At 47.6% G+C, this 18,006-nt stretch overlaps 1 protein-coding gene across 2 annotated transcripts; it reads right to left on the reverse strand.

The window, feature by feature from the left end:
* Positions 1-342: 342 nt before the first annotated feature.
* On the reverse strand, positions 343-13,080 carry HAS1 (hyaluronan synthase 1). Of its 2 annotated transcripts, none has more exons than XM_035120913.2 (5): positions 13,011-13,080; positions 6,765-7,462; positions 3,590-3,815; positions 2,635-2,767; positions 343-2,091 (listed from the first exon to the last, which is right to left on the reverse strand). In XM_035120913.2, exons 2-5 carry the CDS (start codon positions 7,458-7,460, stop codon positions 1,416-1,418), a joined length of 1,731 nt encoding a protein of 576 aa, XP_034976804.1. In that variant the 5' UTR covers positions 7,461-7,462; positions 13,011-13,080; the 3' UTR covers positions 343-1,415. The 2 variants fall into 2 exon arrangements, with proteins under 2 accessions (XP_034976804.1, XP_060131651.1); XM_060275668.1 differs by having other exon boundaries at positions 6,765-7,567.
* Between the last annotated feature and the right edge of the window lie 4,926 nt (positions 13,081-18,006).

The raw sequence follows: 18,006 nt of genomic DNA on the forward strand, positions 1-18,006 counted from the left end.
AGTCAAGAGATATTTGGATTTTGAACTGATGTTTGTAATATGTTTATATTTTTCCAAAAATTGAATAAAAAAACTATTAAAAACCTCCAGGTTATTCACCGCTGTTGTAAGGATTACAAGGTAATGGCACGCTAAGTGCCTTGAACTTCTGAAAGTGCTATGCAACTGCTAAGTACTGTTTTTATTTGATAGCAAAGTTTCCACCTTCCCTACAAAAGTGAAATTAACGCAAGCACACCAAGGACAAGTTTTCCAAAAAATATGTTTTATTTTTTAATACCATTTATAAAAAATAACTGTTTTTTTTTAAAATCCTCATTATTCAATTTTCTTTTTTTAAAAAAAACATCAACAACCATTAAATAGCCCTTATTATTAAAATACAGCAAATAAATAATATCAGGCTCCTTCATTTTCCTGTAGAAAGGAGCTCCCAAAACTCCAATGGTCCAACATTACAATTTTAAAACAATAACAGAGAGGTGATTAAGGGTGACTTTGACCCTCCCCTCTCAGCCACAATGCCAATTTCTTTTCCAGGTGAAAGAAACAAAAACAAACAAAGCAAAAACCAAGACAGAAGTTTCCAGCTTCTGTCCCACACCTGTAAACTGTGTTTCTTCTGTAACCATCAAGTGTTCACAAGTCAAGACAAGACATAGCACTAAGGGATTTCTTTTTCTTGCAGGAAAAAGAGAGAGAAGAGAATCCTTCTATGTCAAGCAGGATTCACATATGTCAAGGCCTGGTCTCCAGTTCCATCACCTCCCTCTTTCCCCAGTCAGATCCAACCTGTTGCATGCGTGCGTCAACTGAACAGCAACCATTGGCAAACATCCCTTCATCCTCGTCTCTCTGCTCACTGGCTGCAGCACTCAAGGCTTGGATCTGCAGTGGCATTTCAGTGCAATGAGATTGGTTCCTGTGCGTCTCGTGTCCCTGTGGGGTTTTGTATCACCCAGCTGACCCACCCCAGAGATGGCTGCATTTCAAGAAGGAGGGGAAGGCAGACATTTGGCCTTTTTTTTGGAATGTGAAAAAAACTCAAACACTATATAAATAAACTGAGGTCAGAAACATCTCCCAGGACCTAGACCGTTACCAGCCAAAGAGGGAGAGAAGAGGAGGCTAGGAGACCCTTGCATCTGGTTGGACAAAAGATCTCTTCCCTGAGATTCAGGCACCCCCAGGGCTTCTAGTCCTAGAAGAGAACCCAAGGAGTCTACACATCCACTCTGCTGACAGACCACGTTATGGAGCGGAAACACACAGGACACGGAACTCATCATTTCTTATCCAGGAGCGGCTCCTATGAGTCCACTCTTCACTCCTAGAGCTTGGGTGAGCACCCAAGCCCTCCCTGGTCTGAGATTCTGTCTTACAGTCAGGTTTCAGAACTCCTCCCCCCAGGCCCTTCACACCTGAACACTATAGAAATCCACCCGTTTCCGGCAGCATCGCCGCACCCACAGCCAATAAAGCATGATCATGAACGTCCAGTAGCCGACATAGATGGCTGAGCCAATGAGCAGGTACCAGATCTCGGTCTGCTTGGCCTCGGTTGTCCAGTCAGCCAGGGCCTCCTGGTAGATGGTGTAGACCAGGCCTCCCAAGAGCAGCAGGCCCCAGATGGAGACAGGCAGCAGAGGCATATAGTTGCCCACCATTTTCTTCCTGCCCGAGGTGCCCCAGCTGCTCTTGTTCATCGTGATGATGGCGAAGTACTTGGCTGGCAGCAAGCCGCCCATGTAGAGCACGGCGTAGAGAGACATGAAGATCATGATGAAGTTCCTCCTCAGCCAGCAGGCATAGAGGGCCTTCACGCAAGCCACCAGCTGGACGCAGAGCAGCACCCACAGGATGTCCCACAAGTTCCCCCCGTAGAAGAGCCGCAGGACGGTGGCCGTGACGAAGAAGGGGAAGATCCCGGCCACCACCGACTCGTAGGTCATCCACAGGTGGTGGCGGTGCCACCAGAGGGCGTTGTAGAGCCACTCGCGGAAGTAGGACTTGGTCCAGCGAGTCTGCTGCGCCAGCCATCTCAGGAACACGGATGGCGTCTCCGAGTAGCAGCGGGAGCGGGCAGTGTACCTGGTACACAGAGAAGAAAGAAGGAGAAGTTAAGAATACAATAAGGTCTTTATTCAAGTTCGCCTGCAACAGGAATGGGGAACCTGTGGCCCTTCAGATGTTACTGAGCTACAACCAGTGGCATAGCATGGGGGGGGGGACGGACATAGGGCTGGTTGCCCCGGGTGCAAAATGGTTAGGGGCACAAAACTTCAATGCCTGGTTGCATCGCTGAGCTCTGTTGAAAATGGATTCTCCATGTGAACCAGAAAGTGACCTCTCCAGACAACGGAATGACTCTATTTTTCCTAACTCTGCAGCTGTGCATGCCTATTCTGTCTGTTTCTGTCCCCCCCCCCCACTCTGCATGGCCCCGGGCACTGGCAACCCCTGCTACACCACTGACTACAACTCCCATCATCCTTGACCAGCGGCCATGCTGCCTTGGGGCTGATGGAAGCTGGAGCTACCCAAGAAGATACTGTCTCCTTGCACCTCTCCCATCTCCTTGCCATTTTTCATTCTGCATCACCCTTGCTCCAGAAAACCGAAGTATGTTCTTACTTGGTGGCATAGCCGATGCTCAGCATCCGGTTGGTGAGGTGCCGGTCATCTCCAAAGGTGCAGTGGGTACCCAGGAACTTCTGATTGTACCAGGACTCTAGAAACTGCTGCAGGAGGTCATTCCGATACAGACCTATAGCGGGGGACAAAACAGGTGAGATACAAACGTAAGGTAAAAAGGACCCCTGGACGGTTAAGTCCAGTTAAATTTGACTATGGGGTGTGGCGCTCATCTCTGCTTTCAGGCCGAGGGAGCCGGCGTTTGTCTACAGACAGCTTTTCCGGGTCATGTGGCCAGCATGACTAAACCACTTCTGGCGCACAGAGGACCATGACGAGTGCAAGAGCACATGGAAACACCATTTGACTTCCCACCTATTTATCTACTCGCACTTGTATGCCATGCTTTCAAACTGCTCGGTTGGCAGGAACTGGGACAGAGCAATGGGAGCTCACCCTGTCGCGTGGATTCGAACCAGCGACCTAATGATTGGCAAGCCCAAGAGCAGGGGCCCCAAACTAAGGCCTGGGGGCTGGATGCGGCCCAATCGCCTTCTAAATCCGGCCCGCGGATGGTCCGGGAATCAGCATGTATTTACATGAGTAGAATGTGTCCTTTTATTTAAAATGCATCTCTGGGTTATTTGTGGGGCCTGCCTGGTGTTTTTACATGAGTAGAAGGTGTCCTTTTATTTAAAATGCATCTCTGGGTTATTTGTGGGGCATAGGAATTCGTTCATATTTTTTTCCAAAATATAGTCTGGCCCCCCACAAGGTCTGAGGGACAGTGGACCGGCCCCCTGCTGAAAAACTTTGCTGACCAAGAGGCTCGGTGGTTTAGACCACGGTGCCGCCCGCGTCCCTGATAAAACATAACCAGCTTTCCAATCAAATGAATAAAACTGCTTCCTGTTGAAAGTAAGGAGGTGGAACCAACGCACAGGGGAAGTCTTACCTAGGGGGCCACTGATACAAGAAACACAGTCAAAGTAAGACTGGCAGGCGCGCTCGATGTTGAAGGCCATCCAGTACCGCAAGCTGCTCATGAAGCTGATATAGGAGTCGGAGAGGTTAAGGATCCGCACATCCCCGCCGACAGCCCCATAGCGTTCGTTCGACTCCAGCACCTTCACCAATTCCAAGGTTGCATCTGGGGCCAGCTTGGTGTCTGAATCGCAAACCTGGGGAGGCCAAGAGATTGAGATTGAGAAAGGACACCCCTGGAATTCCCCAGAGAGATCTGAGTTGCCAGAAGCTAGATTTACAGAACATGGGGAAAGTTAGCCAGAGCACTCTCACTTTCAAGGGCTGATTCACGCATCTGCACAGTCGTCACTGGAGAATTGCGACACCGAGCGATGACTAAGCTTGCGGTGAAATGCCCCAGCTTTGACACTTTCATAGCTTGGTCAACGCCACAATCCTTTCCAATGTGCAACTGCTAAGTGCACAATAATTAAGTAATGCACATGCATGTGTGTGAAGTGGCCCAGGGTCTGTGGCAAAACCAGAGAATGTATGAAAAGCGTCCCAAAAAAGCAACATTCGCGTCTTTGACAAGTGTGATGCAATGGGGGAGAGCACAGAGTGTGCGCACGGGACAGCCCAGCTCAGACGCTGTCTCGGTTTCTGTGATTAATTGATTGGCTTGAGGCAAATCAGTCTTTGCTTGCCTTGTCTGTAAAATGGGTGCAATTAATGCAAGGATAAGAACAGGAGAAAGGTTATAAAGCATTTTGCACACCCCCAAAATTAGAAATGACACTTCTTTGGCTAATGAGTGATGTGCAAATGAGGGAGAATGAATGGCTCCTATTGCAGAACATTACGTGGATCAATAGTTTGGTTAAAGATGGCTGGGAAGCAAGGAGTGGAGGGGAACCTTCTGAAAACTAATTTGTAAAGCACAGTTAATTATATGGATGCAATAATCTGTTACACTGAAAGAGAGACAGAAATTTGGGTTATATGGTTAGCCAGGTAAGAAGCTGATGGAAATACAGGTGGGACCTTGAGAGTATGCCATGATGGGTAGAGGTCAAAGGGCAAAACTTCACTGTCTTGAGCAGTTTTGCGCCTCATCACAACTTGGGGAAGCAGCTTAGGTTTTTCAATTCTAAGTGGCAATCTCTCTATCCCTGTTGGCATCTGTACTGGAGTTGAAATAATTTCTACATATGCAATTGTTTTAACTGCATCTTTACATGCAGTTTTAAAAATATACACTTTTATTGTATTATGCACTTGCTCTGAGATGCTAAAGAAGAAGCGATGTGTAAACGAAATTAGATAAACAGATTCATGTAGGTTGCAGAAGCTTCCCCCCCCCCTTGGGGAAGAATTGGGGTTTCCTTGGAACAAGGTTTTGACCCGCCCCCCTACATGAAAGGTCAGCAACTGGAACCTCCAGGACAAATCTACCCTGCAGACAGGTGCCACCTGGCCCACCGCTTGCCAGCCTGTGAGGCAAAGAGCAACATCTGGATCATGGTGGGATTTGGCAGGAGGCAATTTCGGAAACAAAGGTGGGGCAGGGACAGAGTCTTTGGCTTGCTGCTCCTCTTCCGCTTTGTCAGTCTGGCACTCCAGCAAAATTACTTGGTGACCGGGGATGCCTCCAGAGTTTAGGGCAGTGTGTCGCCACTCACAATAAGTTTGAAAGGGTCAAATTAGGTATTAAAGCCCAGAGGTAGTAGGAGAGGAGATAATTCATAGGTAGCATGACTAGGCAAAACCAAGAAAAATAAATTCTATACCCAGATAAGCTGGGCTGTGCAAATTAAGCAAATTTCCACATATTTCCGTATTTGGCGCAATTGATTCTGCTTCCCATAATACAGTGGTACCTCGCTTTACAGACGCAATTGGTTCCGGGGAGCCGTTCGCTCCCTGAGCAGTACTTAAAACGGAGTGCCGCTTCTGTGCATGTGTGCGCCGGAGAACCCAGAAGTAAACACTTCCGGGTCCGCGGAGTACTCAAACTGAGAGTACTCAATCCGCAGCGGACGTAAACCTGTAAAGTGTTAGGGGGATGCCGTTACAGGTAGGTAGCTGTGTTGGTCTGCCGTAGTCGAAACAAAATAAAATAAAAATTCATTCCAGTAGCACCTTAGAGACCAACTAAGTTTGTCATTGGTATTGAGGACCTTGCTGCTGCTCCTCCCTTTGACTTGCAGAAGCACTCTCTTTTCAGACACTGACTCGCACACTTCTAAAAGATCAATCTTAACAAGCCACAAGGGCCTGGCTAGCAACAGAGCATTTGTTTTTAAATAAATAAACCAAGATGTAGCCCTTATGGTGTAAGCCAATAACTGGAGAAGAAGACGACCCACTGGGATTTGTGTGGACCAGGAAACAGAAGCTTCGGTGCCTCACCTTGCCTCATCCCATCCCTGTCTCAGAATGCTGAACCCTGCAACCAATACCATATTTTGGTATTTTTCCCGAGCTTCCGCAGAAATCACAGAATGCACTTAAGTATATAGTTCAGTGGTTGTCAAGGTCTGTACTGAGGAACCACAAGCTTCCTTGTAAGCTGACCAGGAGCACCTTAATGAGGTTAGCAACGGAAGACGCGTTTGCCCATAATTACTGATCTTCCAATGTGTAGCTAGAGAAGAATGGTGAGCATATCATTGAATTGTAGAGCTGGAAGGGACCCAGGGGTCATCTAGCCCAACCCCAGGATTCTCAGCTAAAGCAACCCTGACCACCCAACCTCTGCTAAAAAGCAAACACTGTGCATTCTCACTGCATGCAGTGAGGCACGGCACATGGCTAGCATACAGGGCAGGGCTGCCCAAGAGGTGGAATGAGACAACCATTTCAGGCAGCAGGCAGAGGAGACAGGCAAACTCAAGCATCCCTTCCCTTTCCCCCTTAGGGCTATTTGCCCTGCTGCTTCTGCCGCTAGCACCTTACCCATGTGGCAAGGATCTCTGCCTTTTCCACCATCTCCTCCCTGCTTTCTGTTTTAATTCCCCCTTGAAGTTCAACAGCCTTTCTCTGCTGTGGGAAATGTTGGCCCAGTCCCTATCTCTCAGCCTGACTGGGGTTGTGCCTGGAGGACATTGCGGGATGGGATAAAACAAACAAGGAAGCGAGACAACCGGATAGGAGCCATTTACCTGGACGTAGTCCACCGAGCTGCCCAGGGCCTTGAAAGCTGTGTACATGACTTCCCTCTTCCCTCCCCATTTCTGCATGATACAGACACATCTCTTGGTCCGGATCAGCTCTTCTACGGCCAGCTGCCCGAGGTCGTCCATATCTATTTCGCTGTAGACAGGCGGCTCGTCCCCGGCTTGGTAGCCGCTGTCCCCTTCGTCTACATCCAACGGAGGCTGGTGGTGGTAGTTGTTCTCCCAGACAAACGTCCCCACATCTTCCCCAGCAAAGACCTCTTGGAACATGTCCATCATGTACCGGTCGTCAGGGCTGTTGCCATCGATCACCATGATGACCCGGAGCTTCTCCGGAGGGTACAAGGTTGCTTTGACAGACTCTAGGCACTCGCGGAGGTAAGCTGGGTCCTCCTGGTAAGCGGAGATGGTGAGAGCCACCGTCTTGGTGTAACTGCAAGTCAGAGAGTCCCTCTTCATCCTCTTGTGTTCCAGGAAGGCAAAGAAGCTCTGGATGATGAGGTGGGCCGTGAGGAAGGCCCCGTAGAGGCCAAAAGCCATAATGTGGTACCGGTCGGCAGCCAGCTGGTTACCCGAAATGTAGGCCCATGCCAATATGGACAGTATGAGCAGTGCAAAGCCAATGGTGACGACCCGACGTCCGATAGAGACAACGGCCTTTGGCAGTATGGCAACATCCATCCCTGGAAGGAACAGTCAAGGTAGTGAGTGAGCTAGATTGTGCTCAGGGGTATTTATTGTTGGTTACTTGTCGATGGAATGGGGCCACCCCACAGCGTAAGTGCTCTCTGGGCAGCACACAAAACAAAAACAACAATTACAACGTAAAACAAACTATTAAAAACCCATTAAGCCTGCAGATGGTGTTTATTTAACATTTATCCTCAGGTCCAGAATACGCACGGCACTATTCAGAGGCAGTGGGGCAACAAGGTGGCTGAAAGACTCTGGGAGTAGGGATGGCAGATTTGTGCCACCTGGACCCCTGCTCCCCAAAGCCCACAGCGGCTTCATGCCAACAGACAAGAGTGCAGACATGTTGTGGGCAGGAGGTGGGTACTATGCCAAGCTGGGATCACTGGACTTTTCTTCCCCGCATTAACAACTTGTAGCATGGGAGATGTCCCTGCCGGCATCTGGGGAGAAGCTATAAAGCTGGGACCCACTGCAGATGGCAGAAGGCTGCTAAATGTACCACCCAGATACAGTAATCTCAAAGGGGCAATTAAAAAAAACACAGTCTCCCCTTTTGGGTTTACACCCTGCTGTGGGGCTGGTTCTAGAATGAGAGGTGAAACAGTCGAGGGGCTTTAGTCCCTTGTTGTTTCCCATGATTAACAAAGCCAGAATAAATTACTGTGTGTGCAAAACTTAGGTCCCGCCCCCCCCCCAATTTTACAAAAGTCACATCATTCAGCTTCTTAATTGCAGAATCTGGATTTCCTGGGTGCATTAAAAAATAGTAATTCAGCTTTCAATCCACACAGCCCTGGTGTTTACTGTTGGTCCCTAAGAGATGTAGGAAAATGGCCCCACCTGCATATCTCAAAGGGCGAAAGATTTATGGGCAAAGGAACAACCTATGGGCTCAGAGCAGTGTCAGATTTTAAAGGGGAATGCCAGCTCCTAGGATCATTCTGAGATGCTCACTGGTAACCAGCGCAGAAACACAAGAAGAGGCATAAAATCTCTTAGAATGGCAATGGTGCCCACCTGAGAGGCGCCGGAACTGAGTTCCTATAAGTTTCCCCTGAAAAAAAGCCCTGGTGCTTAGACTTTAAAGGCTGTGGTTTCTTGCAAGTCTAGGCACAGGCTACTACCATACAGGGGTGGCCAACTCCCAAGAGACTGCGATCTACTCACAGAGTTAAAAACTACCCTCTTTTTTGGGGTTCAGGTCAAAGTTGTTGAGTTTGTTCTGGGAGGAGGTGAAATGTTGAGCTTTTTTTAGGGGAGCCACAGTTGTTCAGCTTCTTTGGGGGGAGCCAATAAACTACCAGTGATCTACTTCAGACATCCAGTGATCTACTAGTAGATCACGATCTACCTGTTGGACATGCCTGCGGTAGAAGATGCTGTCTCTTTCTCCCTAGCCAAAATCTGTTATCTTGAACTTTTGGGGTGTGTACACCACCTGCAGGGAAGAATGATGTACTGCACCAGAGACCCAGGGTGAGCAAAATATACCTGCCAGGTTATCCCATCTTTCACATATGGGTGGGCATATATGGACCCAACCAGGGGTTGAGCCACGATTTGCATTAAAGCCAACAATGGAACAGGGCTCCTGGCTAGGCTGCAACAACCCCCCCCCACTGCCCGAGAAGAGGGTGATAGCCAATCTCTGTTTGGAAATTGCTGGTTCCACTATGAAATGTTTACACAAGTTTCTCTCCACGTTCCTCCACTCCAAACTAACCTCTTGGCAGGGGCTCAGGGTAACTCTATAAAAAATTATTAATAGAGCCAAGGAAGAGGCATTTTCAAAAAAAATTACAGCAAATGACACCAACGGGTCATTGAATAAATAAATGACAAAGTGCTTGACACAGTACATAGAATTTGCACACCCCACTTAGCAAATGGAACAGAAATCCTGTGCTGTTGTTTTCCCCCTCGCTTGCCCCTTCCTGCGACAGCACATGAAAATCTCCTTCCTCCTATTTTAACCGCAAATATCAAGTGAAATCCTGCGCATACTTACCTAGGGATAAGTCTCACCAAACTCAAGTGTGTTGACATGAATAAGATTGTACTGCCAAACCCAGAATTCCTGGCCCCTCAGAGCCGCTGGTAAAATCTAGGGGTTATCCACACCAGCCCAAAATGTGGACCCCAGCCCAGTTTTGTCCCAGAAACTCCCCCCTTGCCATTTTGGAATTTCCAATGATAAAACAAACAAACAAGCACACATTTAAAGAGAGAAAAGTCCAGGACAACACTGGGATGACAGCCTGTGGACATCCCTACACCAGTGAAGAAAACTCCCATTTTGCTCCACAAGCCTTTAAGGAGCCCTTTCTCTGCAAACCATTGAATAGTAAACCCCCACACTCTAACCACTATGCACCACTACTCCAATCTCTTTTGCTGCTAGAGCAACCTGAAGCAACATTTGGAACTGGCCTTCCAAAAAGCCTGGTCCTGCAGTCACTCGGTGGTGAACGCACACAACCATCGGTGACCCCAAACACGCAGCTTATGTGAGCCCAGGTGATCATACACGTACAGACATACCAGGAAGCTGAATAAAGAGTTGCCCCCGTGGCTTGTTAGAACCAGGGTTGGCCCCAGACCTTTGGGCGCTGGAGGCGAATCAGAAATTGATGCCTCCCCCGTTGCAGTTTGTTAGGAGTGCTTTTTTATATGCAGTCGAGGCTCCTCACACCCCACGGTCTTGATGCTGATCCTTGCTGCCCCCTTCTTCTCGATGCTGATCTTCACTTGGGAAATACTGGACATCTGTCCCCCATGCCCATTTGCAAGCCCCCTTTCTTTTCAACGCTGATCTTCACTGCTCCCTAACTTCTGACACCGATCTTATTTATTTATATTTTACCGGCCTTCACCAAAAGATCTTGGGGTGGTTCCCAGAATAAAATACAAAATAAAGGTAAAGGGACCCCCAGAATAAAATACAAGATAAAGGTAAAGGGGTTGCGGCGCTCATCTCGCGTTATTAGCCGAAGGAGCTGGCGTACAGCTTCCAGGTCATGTGGCCAGCATGACAAAGCCGCTCCTGGCAAACCAGAGCAGCACACGGAAACGCCGTTTACCTTCCCGCTGTAGTGGTACCTATTGATCTACTTGCACTTTGACGTGCTTTCGAACTGCTAGGTTGGCAGGAGCTGGGACCGAGCAATGGGAGCTCACCCCGTCGCGGCGATTCGAACCGCCGACCTTCTGATCGGCAAGCCCTAGGCTCTGTGGTTTAACCCACAGCGCCACCCGCACCCCTTAAATACAAGATAATTAAACCAAAACAATACCCCCCCTTCCCACAGACACATTTAAAAGGCTGTAGAATATTAATCAGCCAAAGGCCTGGTTGAAGAGGAACAGTTCCACCGGGAGCCTTAAAAAATACACAATGAAGGTGCCAAGCGAACCTCCCTGGGGAGAGCATTCCACAAATGGGGAGCCACTACAGAAAAGGCCCCTTCTCGTGTTGCAACTCTCCAAACCTCATGTGAAGGAGGCACACAAAGATGATGAACACAGAGTCTGGGATGGTTTATATGGGGAGAGGTGGTCTTCACCCTTTTCACGTCGCTGCATTGGAGACGCCATGATGAGAGAGGCGGCTGAAGGGTTTGAACTTCTTTTCCATCAGCCGTCTCTCTTGCTTCTGTGCCACCCTCCTTCTGGAGGGGAGCAGGCAGCAGTGGGGCACAGTGGGGGCAGAGCACGTCCCTCCCAACTCCCCAGAGCCTACTGCCCAAGGTGGATGCTTCACCTTGCCTCATGGGCAGGCCGGCCCTGGTTAGAATTCCACCACAACCATTTTAGGGTGGAGTGGCTGGTATACCCACATTGGGTAGGAGGAAGTCCATTGTTCAAATCCCGACTCAGCCACAAACTCCGTAGGCAGCCGTTGGCAAAGCTACTGTTCCCTTGCCTTCCATCAGCAACCTGAGGTCAATACAGTACTGCTGGCCTATCTTTTCCTGGTTTTTTTTTTTTGTAAGGTTCACTGCCAATGAAGCTAACCAGGAAGCTGAAGGCATTTCAAATGAAGGGTCACAACTCATAGAATCTTAGAGGCAGAAGGGACCCAAGGGTCATCTAGCCCAACCCCCATGTGATGTGGGCACTGGCACCACTTTTGCCTCCAATAAAATTGTTTCCCCAAAACATCTCCCAAACTGTTTGACCACAGGCGGCAGTGGGATAAACGGCACATGTATGTATACCATGAAAATAAAACCCTCCTTTTCACCACTTCTTAAAAGGTACATTGAAAACTGCAAAGTGCCACCCCTGGGGGACTGCTTGGAGTGATCAGACTCCCAAGAATCAGTGTTCTGGAGTACAGATCTCCCAGCCCAGCTTTTCAGGTATATGTGACAGATCAAAGTACCAACCAGATTAAGATAGGTTCTGGAGGGTGATTAAATGTTGGCATCCCATCAGGTACAATGATACATGCCAACGTATCAGTCAATGTGGCGGCAGGCTCATGGCAACTTGTCATGGCAACCTCGCTATCAATGTTGTTGCCAGTCCTTTGTGCTACCATAGTTCATTCATAATCAACATTATGACCCTTGGATGATGCCACTGAGATATACTGGGGACCTTCTATATGCAAATCAAGACATGTACGTGTCTTACAGATGAAGTCTTTTCCTTGAAGCCTCTACACCCCCCCCCAAGCTGCCCTAGACCTGCATGTTCCCACCTTTGCACTGACCACTAGGCCCCCTGGTTCTGCTCAATCACGGCTTTTCAAGTCACATTCCAGGTTGTAACCACTAACAGCTACATCCAGCTCTGTTGCAATAAGGAGTGGAGTTTTGGCAGCAAGCGGGGAGGCGAACACGCACCTTATTTTACTCCTGATAAATCAACCCAGCCTAAGTATTGCAACTGCTCCTTTGGATCAGGAACTCATAATTGACACCTCAAAGTGCATTAAAGCAAAACACACGAGAAGGGAACTCAGGGAACTTCTAAGCACTCAGTTACCAACTCAAACGGCGAGGAGGGGCAGAAATACATTTTAAAAAAGCTTTCCAACTAGTCCCTATCAAGTGATCTGAAGTATTCATATATACACAGGTCACCAGCCCCCACCCTGGTGTTGGGACTTTAAGATTCAGTCACTCCATCCCTTCAGCAACATTAGTGCTTATTTTTCTAGGTGTGGGGGGGAGGGATGCTAAGTTTTAACGCCTCTGGAAATACCACTGCAACTGAAACACCTTGAAATAGAATACTAACCCAACTGAAGTCCTAATTGCCCCATGCAGAGGGACTTCTTTGTAGCTACTCAGTGCTGAGTGAATTGCACTCTGCATGTGCTCAAGGGCGCGGTGGCTTTCTTTCTTTTGAGCGGCTATCCAGGGTCAAGCTGGAAACAGATGTCCTGGCCCCAATTCAGCATCAGTTTAAACCACTAGCTCACACTCCCCTCTCTCTCTCTCAAAGCAAAAGACGCCCAAGCTCCCTGTCCCACGAGACCTTGCCCCCCACCTACCCTCCAGCAGCATGCTCCCCGTCCCGTCTCACCTGCGGCGTTGGGGCGGCCGGAGCCCGTGTGCGATCCGGGTTTGGTTGCGGTGAGGTCTGGTTTGTTTGATGTCTGGCGGGGAAGCTTTTGAATCTCGCGAGGGGGGGGGGAGAGGAGGAGGGAGGGTTGGCAGGGAGGCGCCCCCTGACGTGCGTCAAGGCTGGGCTGGGGCCCCTCTGATCTCATCGGGATAACTCACGCCCCAGTAATGCCGTTTTAGGGTCTGAGCCCCATCCCGTGGTGGAACCACGCCCATCCACTCGCACACGTTGCTTTGCAGCCTCCAAGGAGTCTCCGGCTTCTTTATCAACTCTCAAGCTGGGACTTAACTGGAACCGGATTTCCAGTGCCGGAAAAGAGTGCTCCTGAGAACGTGCGGAGTGCACTGCCCCTCGACCTGCGTAAAAGCGCAGCTGGCCGACGCACTAGGCATCCAGCATTAGAAGCGGGGATCGTGGCTAGCAGTCAGAGGCGAAGTCTTGAACCCCGCACACAGCAAACATTTAAAGCACCCTCATGGGAACTGTAGTTTCGACAAAGCTACTGTTCCCAGCCCTCTGAACAAACGCCAGTTCCCGGATTTCCTGGGACGTGGGTGGGTGCGCTTTGACTGCGGTTTTTTTTTTTTTTTAAAAGATATGGTGTGTCACCCGCGTTGAGCACTTTTTTTTTCGTCTGGAGAATGATCCTCCTGCGTGCGTTTACTCGGAAGTAAGCCTCCCTGACCTTGATGGGTTTATTCCCGAGAAAGCGCGCACAAGGCGGCTGCCACGATCCAGGCCTCTTCACATTTTTCAGGGAGGGTGGGGACCATAGCTGCCAAGTTATCCCTTTTTTAAAGGGATTTTCCCTTATGCTGAATAGGCTTCCTCGCAAGAAAAGGGAAAACTTGGCAGCTATGGTGGGGACAAACCTGGAGAATTTCCAGGAACAGCTGTCAGTAGTAGTACTAAAGTTCTCGAGTGCCTTCTGGAGAAGAAAAGGGATTTTTTTTCCCTCTGCAAAAGCGGGGCGGGAGTGCAGGGGGATTTGTATTTCGTAATCTGGGTGGGTGGACTTTGGAAGAAAATTGGAGGGTGGGGCAGTCCAGCTGTGGGATGGGGAGGGTAGAGATGGAGAATAGGAGGTGGATTTGGGCTAGAGGAGATTATTTGAGCTAGGAGGAGGAGGAAGAGGATCAGAGCAGATGATGGCAAGGGGTCAAAGATTTGGGTCAGATGTGTTACTGGAGGGGGCAATTCAAGGAGCTGATAAGGGGATCCCTGGATTATAAAACAGGGCAGGGGCATCTGTGAGACATGGTTGGCAAACAAGAAGAAAGGAGCCCATGAACAGATGTTATGAGGCAACTGACACATCATGCGTCAAATTGTGGGTCCTCCTGGGCCCGTTATGTGCCAAGGCCGTGAGGCAAGCTAGACAAACCCAAACCAGAAGCATTATAATGTTTGCTGGGCTCTTGTATAATTGTGTGGTTTATATCCCATAGAGCACGAGACTCTTAATTTCAGGGTCGTGGGTTCGAGTCCCACGTTGGGCAAAAAGGGGGTTGCAGGGGGTTGGACTAGATGACCCGCATGGTCCATTCCAACTCTACATTTCTATGATTGTAAATTAGGTTAGGCTGAGAGGCAGAGATTGGCTGCTGGGAACTGCAAGTGGGTGGGGGAATCCTGTTGGGCTCAGGCGCTGCTTGTGGGTACAGTGGTACCTCGGTTTATGAACACAATTGGTTCCGGAAGTCTGTTCATAAACTGAAGCGAACTTTCCCATTGAAAGTAATGGAAAGTGGATTAATCTGTTCCAGACGGGTCCGCGGAGTACTCAACCTGAAGCGTACTTAACCCGAAGCATGGGTGTAATTGGTTCCGGAAGTCTGTTCATAAACTGAAGCATTCATAAACTGAAGCGAACTTTCCCATTGAAAGTAATGGAAAGTGAATTAATCCGTTCCAGATGGGTCCGCAGCGTTCGTAAACCGAAAATTCATAAACCAAGGTGTTCGTAAAGCGAGGTTCCACTGTATCTCAGAGCCGACTGGTTGGCTCCCGTGAGAGCAAGATGCCAGCCAGTATGGCCTTCAAAAATTTATTTTCGTTTTCTTACTGCATTTATCTCCCACCTTTTCTCTAAAGAGCTCAAGTTGGCATACACAACAACCCTGTGAGGTAGGTTAGGCGGAGAGACGCTGACACACACACACACATTTTATGACACAAGAAATAAGAGAGGCCATTATCTTCTCATTGTGTTCCAATGTATTATAAATATTGACGTATCCATAAATATGTAAGTCTACATTCTTAAAAAAACATGCTCATCTATATGTACTGTATTAAGAAATACAAACCAATGCAAATTTAAATAAGAGAGTTGGGGGACAGCATATTCTGGTCATAAAGCAACAAAAGGCACATTACTACCCCTCTTTTTCATTTTTAGCTATGGAAAATGTCATTATCGGTTCCAAAACCTATCTATCTAGGTTATCATGCCAGTACAGTATAGGGCCGCCCCCACAGGTTTAATTTTGAGACTCCAAAATAAAAATAAGCAGGCTAGGCCTGCCCTGGTCCCCCCTAAATTTCACCTCTGCTATGAGATATGAATGCCTCTGGTCCTTTTCAGGTGGGAAGATTAAACTCCCTATTTTTAAGAACACCTCCCTCCTCCCAATCAAATTTCCTTATTTAATTAGGGTTGCCATATTTCAAAAAGTGAAATTCCGGACACAAAAGTTGTTGGGGTTTTTTGTTTGTTTAGTTTTTTGGCCAAATTCCAAGCGCTTTTCGAAAACTCCGCCCGGACGAAGGGTAAATCACGGCAATGTCTGGGAAATTCTGGATGTTCGGCACCCCTAATTTAATGCCAGCCACTTTTTCAGCCTGAGCTATGTCATGGTGTTGTTGTGCAAGAGGATAAAATGGGGCAGGGTGCGGGAATAATCAATTCCAGATCCTTGGAGTAATAGTAGGACATAAAAACACAAAATTCTTAGTCCTGCAACTTGTAGTCAATTGGGCAATAGATTGATTTTTTTATATAAAAACAACAACAATCTGTTTTTAATACAAGTTCTAACGAAAGAAGTACCCCCTATACCTTCTTCTAAAATGGTGCCTGCTGAGTGTCACCCGTCACTCTTTCTCTCAGCCCAGCCATGTATGATGTCTTGAGCTGCTTAGAGAAAATCCAAGTTATATATAATCTTTAATAATTAGTAATAATAGTAATAACAATCCTGCTTTTTCACGAGAACATATACAGAGTTTAATATTATTCAATTCAAACTCAGGCTATGATTTCTTTCATCTGATCAAAACAACCTGAATAAAAACCACATTAAAATACAAACAAAGGTCCTGTTTAAAAGTTAAAACGTTATAAATACCAAAATCCCAACTCAACAGTCACGGCTTTCCCAAAAGATTCGGGGAAGTGTCGTTCGTTAAGAGTGCCGAGAGTTGCTGGGGGACCTCTCACAGAGCTACAATTCCCAGCACACTTAAAAAACTACAGTTCCAAAATTATTTGGCAGAAACCAGTACTATTAAAGTGGTATAAGAGTGCTGTAAATTTATATTGTGGATGCTATCTTAGTCTTGTTTTACCAGACGTCCACTGCTAGTTTGGGGAAATATATGACAGTATACATATTTTTAACATGTGTGGCCATTTTTACATGTATCTCACAGAGGCAGGGTTTTTTATTTCTTTCCGAGTCAGACACACAATTGCCCTCAGAGATTTCTTTTTTTTCTTTACACAGAACTTCCACGTTAAAGCGAACAGCCTCCCATGTCCTTAAACCACACAAAACTTTCACTCCGGTCCAAGAACGGACACCAGGGACTCTGCTGCTGGAGTGAAATTTATTTTGACTTCTGCGCATCTCTCGCAAAATCTCTCCTCTGCCTTCACAGAAGCCAGGCCCCATTCTGGCTTATGTCACCCCGCCTTGACACACGGAATCTCTGCTCCAGATGCGGCTGGGATTAGTCACTTCAGAATCTGGCCTGCAATCTCTTTTAGGGCTTCCCAATTCCAGGACAACATCTCCGCCTAATGGGTCAGCAAAGGGCAAATTTCCCCATTGCCAGGACAGCCTGTAACTTCCAGTTCAAAGGGCTTTCCCCTGAAATGTGAAGCGATAGCAGAAAGGCCAGAGACCAGGCATAGCTAAGACTTCAGTAGTCCACCCTCTGCATTTTATTTTAAGCAATGATATGGCTATCCCAAGACTTTCCTCCATAAAAGAAACTCTCCTTCATGTTCCGGAGCATTGCATTTTCAGATATATATCATACCCTCCAACATTTCACCGATGAAAATAGGGATGTCCTATATAACAACAACAATTTTATTATCTATATGCCACCCATTAAACATTAAATAACTTTCCTACATAGGGCTGCCTTTAGATGTCTTCTAAAGGTTGTACAAATAAATTTGAAAATTTGAAAATTGTCCAGTAGCACCTTAAAGACCAACTAAGTTTGTTCTGGGTATAAGCTTTTGTGTGCTTAAACCCAGAACAAACTTAGTTGGTCTTTAAGGTGCTACTGGACAATTTTTAATTTTTAAAATTTATTTTGACTGCATCAGACCAGCATCAGACCTACCTGACTCTAAAGGTTGTACACCTTGGCTCAGGAGTCGCATAACTCCATACCACCCCAAATTTCTCTGATGCAAATAGGGACATCCTAAGGAAAAGCGGGACATTCAGAGATCAGATCAGAAACTGGGATGGTTTCTGTAAATCTGGGACTGTCCCTGGAAAATAGGGACACTTGGAGGGTCCGACGTCCTATTTAACAACCACCACCACCACCACAACAACATTTTAATTATTTATACCCTGCCCATCTGACTGGGTTGCCCCAGCCACTCTGGGCAACTTCAAACATACACTAAACACAATGAAACATTGAACATTATAAAACTTCCCTATACAGGGCTGCTTTCAGGTGTCTTCTAAAGTCTATACAGTGG

This window comes from Zootoca vivipara, chromosome 6, assembly GCF_963506605.1.
Source record: "Zootoca vivipara chromosome 6, rZooViv1.1, whole genome shotgun sequence".
Classification (NCBI taxonomy): Eukaryota; Metazoa; Chordata; class Lepidosauria; order Squamata; family Lacertidae; genus Zootoca; species Zootoca vivipara.

Coding starts and splice junctions, on each gene's coding strand:
- HAS1 (XM_035120913.2), bottom strand. CDS start 7,460: ATGGATGTTGCCATACTGCCAAAGGCCGTTGTCTCTATCGGACGTCGG. Junction 3,816..6,764: donor GCTCGGTGGACTACGTCCAG/GTAAATGGCTCC, acceptor TGGCCTCCCCAG/GTTTGCGATTCAGACACCAA. Junction 2,092..2,634: donor AGCATCGGCTATGCCACCAA/GTAAGAACATAC, acceptor TCTGTGTACCAG/GTACACTGCCCGCTCCCGCT.